The sequence below is a fragment of the Lacerta agilis genome, chromosome 9 (assembly GCF_009819535.1).
Source record: "Lacerta agilis isolate rLacAgi1 chromosome 9, rLacAgi1.pri, whole genome shotgun sequence".
NCBI lineage: Eukaryota > Metazoa > Chordata > Lepidosauria > Squamata > Lacertidae > Lacerta > Lacerta agilis.
In genome coordinates this window covers 36,473,413-36,485,912 of record NC_046320.1, presented here as the reverse complement: position 1 = coordinate 36,485,912, position 12,500 = coordinate 36,473,413, and the positions used below count along the sequence as shown (strand labels likewise).

Genomic DNA, 12,500 nt, shown 5'->3' with positions numbered 1-12,500 from the left:
GACACAAGCAACACAATAGCTATTTCCAGGAACTACTCAAATACACAAACAGGCAAAACAGGTGTAGGAGGAAGGACTGCAACAAGTTGGGGGGGGGCATGAATTTGTACCTACCTCATCTGTAGGCACCAAGGTCAGGGACACTGAGTATCTCCCAGTATAACACTTTCCTGAATTACAACACTTCACTTTTCCTCAAAAAAGTGACACTACTGGAATAGAGGCTCAACTATACCTTTCTCCTGTTTACTTTATCACCACAAAACTAAATCATATTAGAATAGTAACTTTTTAGTGTCCAGCTCAGCATAACATAGTGGCTAAATGTCCAAGACTGCAGTCCTAACCTTGTCCACTAAGAAGAAAAACAAATTGATTCAGCAGAGCTTAGTCCCAGGTACATGTAGTTAGGATTGAAACCTAGGAGAAAGCCCCTTTCAATGCAGTAAGACTTACTTCTTATAACATGTTCGGGATCTTTTTTCTTGCTTTGCCATTTTACAATGCTACGGCTAAAGCAGGGTGTCAAACCCATAGGATTCTAGTTCAACACTACATGTGTTCAACCCATTTTTACTGTTCCCAGCAACTATGCAAAGTCTGTTTGCTCAAACTAAAGCAGAGCTGACATTTCTCAGAAAACTTTTTCCAAAAGAAAGAGGGAGGATTTTTTCTCTCACCTCCTCTAGAAAAAGAACACTTCCCAGACCTTTTCTCCAAATAGAGTGGTACCTCTGATTACAAAGGCTTCTGGTTACGAGCTCTGCTAACCCAAAAGTAGCTGCTCCTGGTTGCGAACTTTGCTCCAGGATGCGAACGGAAATTGCACACCAGAGGCATGCATGTAGCAGGAGGCCCCATTAGCGAAAGCGTGCCTCAGCATAAGAATGGTTTCAGCTTAAGAATGGACCTCCGGAACGAATTAAGTTCATAACCAAAGGTACCACTGTATTATTCAATTTTTTAACAGTGGCTGCCACCCCTTGCTCACCCCACACACCCTGTTCCAGAATGATGCTGGGTCAGGGGCATTGTACAGGATGCAAAATGGTTGCAAGGCTGACAATACAGTTTTCAAGGGGGGGGAGCTTGGGGGGCGGAAAAAGAAGCTGTGCTACAGCCACTACTAACGGAGTCCAACCCTCATGAAAATGTTGAAAATATTCTTTTTTAAAAAAAATAGTGAGATGGTCCACCCAGTTTTCTACCCACAAATAGGGAGGGGAATTTTAAGAGAGTAGCAAACAAGACATACATTGCCACTGCTATCCACATGCAAACCACAGGTGTGTGACAGAGGACATGCTATGCATGCAGAAGGCCCCAGTTTCAATCCCTGGCCTTTTCCATTACAATGTTCTGAAGTAGCAGGGATGGGGGCGGGAGCGACACACTCTGGCACCCTGGAGAACAACTTTCAGTCAAGAGTTGACAGTACTGGTTAAATCAACAGTCCAACTTAGTGCAGCCTGGTATGTTCATGAGTTATCTACACCCACACATCCTGCAGAATTTTCTAATAAAGTTGTGGATGTATTTAATGCAACTCAGTTCTAAAGGAAACTGTTCTCCCTATCTTTCTACTCAGGTTCCAGACAGCTGAAAATCAAATTTGCAGAATATCCTGTTATTTAGGTCACACACTGAATTTCTTGAAGACAGCTTTCTATTTCCTAGAACAACTATTCTTATTTCAGTGCAAAACATGGGAGCTATTTTTTCTGCAGCTTCCACAATGTACAACATTTCAGCATTTATCTACAGAAGTCAGATTTTAAAACAAAGAGATTTTATAGTTATTTCACTACACATAGGAGAAAGATGAGTGGGCAGCAAACTTCAGAGCAGTACCTCACTTCTGTAGTATGCCTGATCACACATGCTAGCAATACTTTGTACAGATGCTGCAATGCTCCAGAGACTTTAACAGATTTCTGTACTGTATTATAAAACAGTTGGTTGTCTATAGCTTCTTGATCAGTTTAATGTGGCACAACTCCTTTGTTTTTTCTTCTGTGCCAGGGAAACACGTAAAAGTTTTGTTTTGCTTTTTAAGCTACAGGCAGCTGTAAAAAGTGACAAGAGGCCTAGTGCACATATGTTTTTGCACTATTTAGTCAGAATAATTGCTTTCTATTTATTCTACATAGCAGGTCTAGACCTCAGTTTTCCTAGGCAGAGCATTTTCGTTCCACCCTAGTTATACATTACCATTATTTAAGTCAAATAAAAGTCTGCAGTCTTACCCAACCAAGTTGTATGGACATTGTGAAGGCATTGCCTACATTTAACTTCTAAAGGGATATCAGTTCTATTTGCAACAACCGACAACCCTCAACAGGGCCACAAATGATTTGCAAAAGAACTTAAATTCTTGCAGGATTGAGAATTCAGTCTCCAGATACTTACACACATGTGGAACACTATACACTGTGCCTTTGAGCTTTCCATTCCACTTTTTAAAGCCAGATTACATTTAAGCAGTGTTAAGAGTACAGCCTTCTCAACTCAACCATTCTTACCCATGGTTGAGACAGCAATGTAACTTATCCTCATCTAATGTTTATGTAAATGTACATTGAACAGGCATCACCATTCAGAATATCACATAATTACTATTTGCTGCCATTACAATTGTGATATTCAAATACAGTATAATCTCACCGTTAAACAAATCCTTGTGTTTTGGTGTAGCATTTGTCATTTTCCAAGGAAATTCTTATTACTAGGAAAAGTTGAGTGCTCCCAAGATAAGTAACACTGATGCACAATGTTTCAAGTTCTACCCAAATCGGTAGAAATATCTACAAAGAGTTATATTGCTATGGTTACTGAAGATGGGCTTAAAATGTTCACATGGGAGAAAAGAGGCATACCTCTGCAGAAACCAAGCCTTACACCAGAGCCCTAAAATTTGCAGCACCAGCAATTGTGTGTTAACAATGGTATATTCCAACTGTGAATTAGCCTAAAATCCCAAAATACATTTAAGCATTGCAAACAGATATAGCAGCACAACTATTTAGAACCTAAGCGCTTTCAAATGACCTCTATGAAGGTGTAAATAGCAGGAAAGTTCCTTGATAGAACCTATACCTCGGGAAAGCAAGGAAACAGAACAACTGTGAGTGGAAAAAGTATTGCAGCCTCACAGTTACTAAGTAAGGCTTAAGTAAGGATCCCTTCCGGGAGAATAGCTTACCAGATGCACCACCCTGTGACAAATAGGTAGGCGGGCAGCCTTAACTGTAAGGATGAAGTAATATGAATGTGGGTAGAATGTATTGCTTTCCTTATGTTTCACCACATACAGTACCATCCTTCTCCTTTAAAGAGTTAGAAAGGTGATTGCCTTACCAGATTAAACACAGTTTCCACAATATCCCTGTTGGATACTTCTCCGACTTCCACCAGTCCTGTCAGAACAGCAAATTTCATCCTGATACCACGAATAGGGATTCCTGGATTCAAAGGCTGCAGCTTGCTCTCCATTTCGGCCGTGTTTCCTTCTTTTCCTCCTCCGGTACCACCTCCCCCTCCTCCATCATCACCTGTTGGCCGAGGAGAAGAAACCTGTTTCTCTTCACTCGCCATAGCTTAGTTCACTTCCAGGTTGCCAGCAGAAGCCAGCACCCCAGAAATAATATAAAAAAGTTCAATCCGTAGCCTCGGGTACAGTTTCTGAGCGCTGAGATAATCTTGTTTTCCTTCCCTCGGCACAAGGACAGTGGCCTCTTTAATCTGAAAACTATAAAAAAGACAATTATAGTAAAAAAATTAGTAGCAGGCGCAGCTTGTTGAAAACATTTGAAAAAGCCAGTCATCTAACTAATCATGAAACGCTACCCCATTCTCTCATTGCACTCACCCCCCCCCCTCAACCCAGAAAATGAGGGCAGGTGCAACTGCATTAGGCAGGTGAGCCCCTTTCTTTGTCAGGCCCTAAACTTGCCTGCAAGGAAGAGAGCGCGGGACTCCCGAAGGCATCTACTTCTACATTATTATTATTATTATTATTATTATTATTATTAGAGACGCGCCTCTCCCCTGCCCCGCTCTGTTTCTGCAGTGCTTCCCTCCGCCGTCCTTGTGTTCCAGCAGCTGAGGTAACTGCAAGCTCCGCTCCTCCCTTCACGCACAGTCACAGGTGCAAGGACAAAGTAGGGCCGGCAAAGAAGTTCCCACTCACCCAGCCCTGCTGCTCCTCGCCTCTGCCGCGGACGGGGCCGGCGGGGAGGGACAAGGCTCTCCCGACACCAGGCAGCTCCACAGGCGGGAGGTGTCTCCGGTGCTTCCCCACCAACAGCCTGGCTTCTACCTGCCCGGGGTAGAGAAGAGGGCAGGGGAAAGAACTTCGACCTCAGGCAAGCAGCTTGAAGTTTCCTGTGCAGCTCCTTCACTCCGCCGCCGCCGCGATGAGCTCCTCCATCGCTTCCTGCCTGTCTTAGCAGTTGCTACGGCTGCTGCTGCTGCTGGTGGTGGTGGTGCTGCTGCTGCTCTCTGCCGCCATGACAGCGCTGAGCCGAGCCCCGGGAGTGTTGCCGGGCGAGTGGCAAGTGCGCCTGCGCGGCGGCCAAGAGCGGGCGGGGCAGGGAGGCGAGAAGGCAGCGGGCTTGGAGGAGGGGTGGGAGGCGCCCGCGCAGGCTCAGGTGAGCACAGGTGTGTCCAGGTGAGGCGCAGGCGTAGCCCGAAAGGTTCCCGTCTGTTCTCCTCGAGGCAACGGAAATGCTGCGCCGTTGCTGCGAAGGGGAGCTGTGTTATCTCCTCTCTTTTTTTCTTTTAGTTTCGGGCGAGGCACCTGAAGGGCAAGCGGCAGTTTCAGGAAACTGCAAACCTACGTTTTTAGATAGGTCCAGGAAACCAAAGCGGCAAGGAATTAGTAGCGTCATTTTATTTGTTGTGTGTTCACGCACTGTGGACATTGGTGATTTGAGGTGCTAGTCCTGTCGAATTCAAGACTTCTGGGGAAACGTGGTCCCCGTGCAGATTGAGATATGGAGGCGGCGGTGGGGAGCGGATGCCCTTTAGCATTGGTGTGGATAATATACGAAAATGGAACCTCTGCTGAATTGGGTACAACGTTCAACTGGGTTTCTTAATTGTTCTTGGCCGCTTTCTAGTTTGCATCAAAATGAAGGCTCGTACATGATCAAAGCAATCCTGGTTATACTGCAGTTGTATAACGTTGCATACCCGTCAAACAATAGTTTAAAAAAAAACTAAAAACACAACACTTTGACTCACTGTTCCTAGTTTTTATAAGACTATACACGTTCCAATGACGCTTGTATGCCAAGGAGCATGTTGCCATCAACACCTGACAGAACCATCAGTGGCCAGAAGGACCTGTTGGGGCAGCTCCTCCTCCACCTTACCTGAGGCTACTTAAGACCTGCTTGTCCTAAAGGGATGGCAAAACCTTTGAAGCCCAAGGTTCCTGCAGAACATCAGTTCCTGCAGAACATTTTACCTAATAATATTTTGTACCATTTGTATGAATGCTGCATTTTAAATTGTAAAACGCCATGGATACCTTGCATTTGCAATCTTTTGTTAATATAATGCAGTGAAAATATACAAAAATAGTTCACGTGGTTGGGTGGTTAGCTCCAAGAGGCCTCAAGCTACTCGGAACTATTCAGTAGCACAGTTCCACTATAAAATGAGTATGAGGCAAATAGAATATCAGTTTTGTAAATCTGCTTAAAATAAGTAATAAACTGATTAGCACATATTGTTCAGAGTGTACCACTTGTTTTGGACTTGGCTGGGTCCTTAGTGCTTCCAAAACTGCAAATTACAAGTCTTCTACATGGAGGGATCTGTGAAAGCTGTGTTTGCTGTGATGTGTAAAGAGCACTACAAGCTTGGGTTTTTTTTTTTGTATTATGAGTACAGGAGAATCCTCGCTTACATGGGGGTTCTGTTCCGGGTCACTGCCCAGAAATAAGTTCCACCCCGTTCCACTCCCATTCCACCTGTGGCCCACCCTGTTCCGCCTCTTTTTTATGCCCAAACTGGCATATGTGTCAATGGTTGCTTATTCTGTGCAAGTGGGGAGGTGCCTGTACATAGGTGAGCCAAAGCAACACTTGTCGATCACACATTCTCCTGCTGCTAGAATCAGACTTCCAAAATGCAGGAAGTGTAACGTGTGAATTGGTCCTAAATGCCAGCCACAATCCTTTTATTTTCCTCTCACTGGTTTCTTGGTTGTCTAGACTGAATACAGCCAGCATGATGCTGGACTGCCAACTCGCATCATCCCTGACCACTAAGCATGTTAGCTTGGACTCATGGAAGTTGGGAGTCCAACAACATCTGGAGGGCACTACGTTGGCTACTTCTGGTCTAGTTCCCATACATGTGCACTTGAAAGAATAAAAAGTTACAGCTATCAGAATCTACAAAATCAATACGGGCAGCTCAGTTGGTAGAGCATGAGACTCTTAATTTCAAGGTTGGTGGGTTCAAGCCCCATGTTGGGAAAAACAATTCCTCCATTGCAGGGGGTTGTATTATATGTTCTGTGAACTGCCCTGAGACCTCTAGGTATAGGGCAGCATATAAATTCAATAATAATAGTAATAATGATCCTTGTGGCCCCTTCCAACTTTACAATTCTATGACAAAAGAACTCATTTCATACACTGCATTCCATATAGTTCATATCATTGCAGATTTCTATAGAATTGATTTTCTATCCCCCTGCTCCCTTAATTGTAAAAGGGAAAATACTTAACAGAGAAAGAGAAGATAACAGATTATTATTTTTGCAATAGTTGCAATGGTTTATCTGTTCAGTGTAGCTGCTTGCAGTGCAAATGAACCAATATTAAGTCAAATGAGCTGCAATAAAATGTTGTGGTTGTAAATACCAAAACCTGTTTATTACTACTGTATCTGAACATATCCTTATTTGCATTATAAATTTGTTGTATCTTTCATCTGCAATAAAGTTGACCTACTAAATTAGTAGCCTTTCTACACCATGCAAAGATTGGCTCAGTCACATCATCATTGTAACTTTTGGTATTATTTTTTCACACCTGAGGCAAACAAGAAAATGGTACCGGCCCCTGGTCCCCACCAAATCAGGGAAGAAGGGGAGAGTGAAGATCTACAACAGGAATAAGGGGGGAATAAAGTTTTACATTGGAAACAAGGGTGGAAGGAGACCAGAAGTGCTGCTGTAGATGCGAGGAGGGGCTGCCAAGGTGGCAGCAGATCCAACCTCCAAGGAGCTCACCACAGCTGTCGCTGCCACTGCGGCAGAAGCAGTGGGCGACACATTCATTGGAGGCCAGATATGCTGCCCTTGTGGATCCTGCCACCTGAGGCAGTTGCCTCCCCTTGCCTTATGGGTGGGTTGGTCCTGATTTCCCCCTTGAGGTCTTTTACCCACATACTACTTAGGCTCAAGTTAGTTTTCTAGACAAACAGAATCACAAACTATAGTGGCCTGGCTAAGAATCTTCACAAAAAATATAAAGAATATGCAGTCAGTATTTAAGACTTTAACTATTATCTGCATATTCTTTATAATATGGCAAGGAATCATGTGACTTGCAAAGCTATATTTGTATATAATTCATTTATTCCAATGTAATAATTCTATTACACGTCCTATTGCACTTCCTGAGGAAACTATAAGCCTGTGCAAAACCACATAGTTTGCCTTTTCTTGTCACCTTGAACTTCCTGTTGTTGTTTTCCTGTGTTGAAAATTCTGCAGATCTTCAGCACGATATGCAGGAACTTGCAAATCTCATCTGTGCTGACTTCTTAATTGATTTATTTGTATGCAAGGTCTGCTTTTATATGGTATAATGATGATTATATTAGTAAATCAAGTTAAGCATGTTTGTCCAGGTTTTTAAATGAAAAGCAAGGAAGTCTATCAGTCTTACCAATCAGCAACTAACTCTTCTAATAGTATCCCACAAGTAATGTATTGGAAGCTAAACTAGGTGTGTGAACAAACTGATTTATTAAAAGATAAAAAATAAGCTGTGTCCAGGGGCGTTCTTAGCCCCTTGGCTGCCTGGGATGGGAAGCTAAGGGGCACCCCTGGGAGCGGGGCATCGCGGTGCATGCGTCATGACATCATGATGCACGCAACGCCCCGCCCCCTGGGGGTGCCGGGCGGCGGCTTCGGGAGAGTCCCGAAGCTGCCACCCAGCAGCGGCACCCCTTCGTGGCGCGGCTGCTCGTGCCTGCGTGAGCAGCCACTGCACGAAGGGGTGCCGGGCGGCAGATTTGGGAGTCTCTGCGGGCTGCAAAAACTCCCAAATCCGCTGCCCGGGCTCCCTTGGCGGAGCGCAAGTCGGGGCAGGGAGAGGGACGGGCCAGCGAAGAGGGGTGTCCCTCCTCGCTGGCCCACCCCTCTCCATGCCCCGGCTCTGTAAGCCAGCCAGCAGCGGAGCTCGGTATAGAGGCAAGGGGCGAGCCAGCGAGGAGGGGGTGGCACCCCACCTCGCTGGCCCGTCCCTTGCCTCCATGCCGAGCTCCGCCACTAGAAGGAGGGGACTATTTCTGGCGCTGCCAGTGTGGAGCCGCAGGGGCGGCCAGCGAGTGGGGTGACACCCCTCCTTGCTGGCCACCCCTGCGGCTCCACCCCAGCAGTGCCGAAAATAGCCTAAAAAGAAAATGTTTTTTTTAAAAAAAAAATAAAAAAAAAAGTCCAGGGGGCGGAACCACCCCGATGTGTCACCCCCAGCAGGGGCGCTGCCCAGGGCCCCCCGCCCCCTCTGCCCCCCCTTGCAACGCCTCTGGCTGTGTCAGAACTTGTTTGTACCACATCATCACCATTACTATGTAAGAGAAGTCCTAATACTCTGTTTACCATCTTAATGAAACCCCCACAGAAATCAATCTGGAGATTTGAGGTAATTGGCTTATACCAATATGAGCCTGCTGCTTGTTAGTATCTTTCTTTAGGTCACCTTGCCTTTGAAAGTTGGGCAGGTGACAGAGTGATATCAACTGTGGACCCCATACCAGAGAAAACTCACCTGACGCCAAATACTGTAGTTCTGGGCATCACATCAAAATCATTTATCTGCCTAGGTTTTTAATGATCAGTGGTGCTAACTTTAGTGCTGCTTTCAAGTTTTTTTATTGTTTTGTAGCTGATTATTTTGTGCAGTTTCCTATGTGTTACTGGTTTTATCGTGTTGAAAATTAGTAATGCTATTGTATTACTGATTTTTTTTTTTCAAAAGCAGTATTGATATTTTTTTTAAGGTCTGTGAAAGAATCCATGTAATATGTTTTTCTCCTGCCTTATATTTAAATCCTGGATGTATGAGGTCTGTGTTGACATTTATCATAGGCTCTGCATTATATGCTGAACTCTAAACCATGAGATGGGAAAAACATGTATTGTGGATTCATGCACAAATTTCACATATACACAAACTGCATCTGAAACAACAGTGAGTGACCAGGAAAAAGATCAGGCAATTATATTGAATAGCTTGATGGAAATGTTGAGTCAGTATGCGTCAGCTATGAAACAAGCAAATTCCTAAATTGCCAGAATCCTAATGTTGTTTTGCAAATCTCTGGTGACACCATACTGGAAAAGCTGGGAAAGGGTTTTGGCTATCTTTGGAAAGCAAAACAATCAAGGGGTTGGTGCAAATCTCCTATTCTTCTAATAGTATCCCACATTAGAAGGTTACAACAATAGTACAATAGTATCCCACTATTAGAAGGTTACAACATTTGAAGTTTTCCAGTTTAGAAAAAAAAAAGGCAACTAAGGGGAATACATATGCAGAATTCATCATGTGAAAGGCTGGACTGGATGAATCCCAAGACGGAATGAAGATTGCTGGAAGAAATATCAACAACCTCAGATATGCTGATGACACAACCTTGATGGCAGAAAGTGAGGATGAATTAAAGAACCTTTTAATGAGGGTGAAAGAGGAGAGTGCAAAATATGGTCTGAAGCTCAGCACCCAAAAAACTAAGATCATGGCCACTGGTCCCATCACCTCCTGGCAAATAGAAGGGGAAGAAATGGAGGCAGTGAGAGATTTTACTTTCTTGGGCTCCATGATCACTGCAGATGGAGACAGCAGTCATGAAATTAAAAGACGCCTGCTTCTTGGGAGAAAAGCAATGACAAACCTAGACAGCATCTTAAAAAGCAGAGACATCACCTTGCCGACAAAGGTCCGTATAATTAAAGCTATGGTTTTCCCAGTAGTAATGTATGGAAGTGAGAGCTGGACCATAAAGAAGACTGATCGCCGAAGAATTGATGCTTTTGAATTATGGTGCTGGAGGAGACTCTTGAGAGTCCCATGGACTGCAAAAAGATCAAACTTATCCATCCTTAAAGAAATCAGCCCTGAGTGCTCACTGGAAGGACAGATCCTGAAATTGAGGCTCCAGTACTTTGGCCACCTCATGAGAAGAGAAGACTCCCTAGAAAAGACCCTGATGTTGGGAAAGATGGAGGGCACAAGGAGAAGGGGACGACAGAGGATGAGATGGTTGGACAGTGTTCTCGAAACGACTAGCCTGAGTTTGGCAAAACTGTGGGAGGCAGTGAAAGATAGGCGTGCCTGGCGTGTTCTGGTCCATGGGGTCACGAAGAGTCGGACACGACTGAACAACAACGACAAGGGGGATACGCTGGAGGTGTAGAAGTTTTTTAGATGGTGTGGAGAAAGTGGCTGGAGATAAGTTTATCTCCTAATACTAGAAACTGGGACCATCCAATGAGGCTGAATGTTGGAAGTTTCAGGACAGACAAAACAAAGTTCTTCTTCACACAGTGCATAGTAAAACTATGGCATTCACAGCCACAAGAGGTAGTGACGGTCACCAACTTAGATGGCTTTTAAAAAGAATTAGACAGATTCGTAGAGGGTATTCAGTTGCTACTAGCCTTTACTGTATCTATGTTCTACCTCCACTGTTGGAGGCAGTATGCATCTGAATACCAGTTTCTGGGAGTCATAATTTGAGAGAGTGCTGTTGCACTTGGGTTCTGCTCACAGGCTTCCCAGAGACAACAAGTAGACCACTGTGAGAAGAGGATGCTGTGCTAGAAAATCTTTGGTTCTTGTGTTCAGTTGTTTCCATAGAAATGTTCAAATATATAAAAGGATGTCATATAGAGGAGGGAGAAAGGTTGTTTTCTGCTGCTCCAGAGAAGCAGCCACGGAGCAATGGATTCAAACTACAAGAAAGAAGATTCCACCTAAACATTAGGAAGAACTTCCTGACAGTAAGAGCTGTTCGAAAGTGGAATTTGCTGCCAAGGAGTGTGATGGAGTCTCCTCCTTTGGAGGTCTTTAAGCAGAGGCTTGACAGCCAACTGTCAGATTTGCTTTGATAGTGTTTCCTGCTTGGCAGGGGGTTGGACTGGATGGCCCTTGTGGTCTCTTCCAACTCTATGATTCTATGACTTCTTTTACAGCCTTAAATCTATTTCTTCCCTAAGCCTTTATGTGCCATTACCTGTTTACCTGTCTGTATCGTCTGGTACAAACCAAATCAATGCTGTCACCTGTATCAAATGGTGTCCTCTCCATATTCAATGTTGCATTCTTCTTTTCATTGCATCAGCACAACCATTTCTACTTGTCTGGTGGAATGTTTCCCCCTCTTTCCCCCTATGTGCTGTTCTGGGATTTCCCCTGACCCACGAGAGCAGATTTGGGGAAGGGGCAGAAGAGGAAAAGCTGCAATGCACTTGTGGGAGCCCTTGCTCTGGCTTCCATTACCACAGTGGGTTAACTGAAGCCTATGATTCACAGTCTGATAGCAGTTAATTGTGATGAAGTATTAAAAACCCCAACACTTCATATGCAAAATCTTGTTGCCTATCAGCTGGATTTCCTAGAATATGACTGGTTTAGGGAAGATTTTAAACATTGTCTCAAAAGCTGTGACTTGCTTTTTTGTAGAAAAACAAATGGGGATTTGTTTGATTTTGCTGAAAGATTGTGAAACCAGAGGTAGAGTAATGGGTCCAGTTATAAGGATTAAAACTCCACTTTTATGTAAAAGTAGCACTATAATTCTATGGGATCTGAGGATAAAAGTGCCTGTGTTGCATGAGAAGCTTCATCTTTTGCTTTTAAATTGAAAATAGCTGTTTGTTTCAGCAGCATTTTATTGCATATAAATACACAAGCACCACAATCATAGTTGGTCAAATGCTGTTTATTTTGATGCAATTTCCTTCTGAACAAGCAAGAGTTTGTTTTTGTGCGCATCCTTGGTTTAATTCTTAGCTGTGCTTAAAGTACATTCTTGGATGTATATGTTAAGTCAAGCATAGTATATCTAGAAACAAGCAAAGATTTATGCAGCGTATTGAAAGCCATGGGTTAGTACGATTAGCAGCTTAACTAAGCCAAAGCTTGATAACTAACCGTCACAGCTAAATGAGAGTTGCCCGTTCACCTATGATGATGGCAAAATATATTTTTATCGAGACACTGGGTAGAAGAAAGGGCTCTGTGCTAGTGTCC

At 43.9% G+C, this 12,500-nt stretch overlaps 1 protein-coding gene across 1 annotated transcript in view; it reads right to left on the bottom strand.

Annotated features, from left to right (window-relative positions):
* Window positions 1–4,524, bottom strand: part of LOC117052848 (lipopolysaccharide-responsive and beige-like anchor protein) — a 41,341-nt gene extending 36,817 nt beyond the window's left edge. Inside the window, 2 exon segments of the mRNA XM_033160158.1 lie at window positions 3,358–3,748; window positions 4,190–4,524. Coding sequence (XP_033016049.1) covers window positions 3,358–3,594 — 237 coding nt within the window. The 5' untranslated portion in view covers window positions 3,595–3,748; window positions 4,190–4,524.
* Window positions 4,525–12,500: the final 7,976 nt, after the last annotated feature.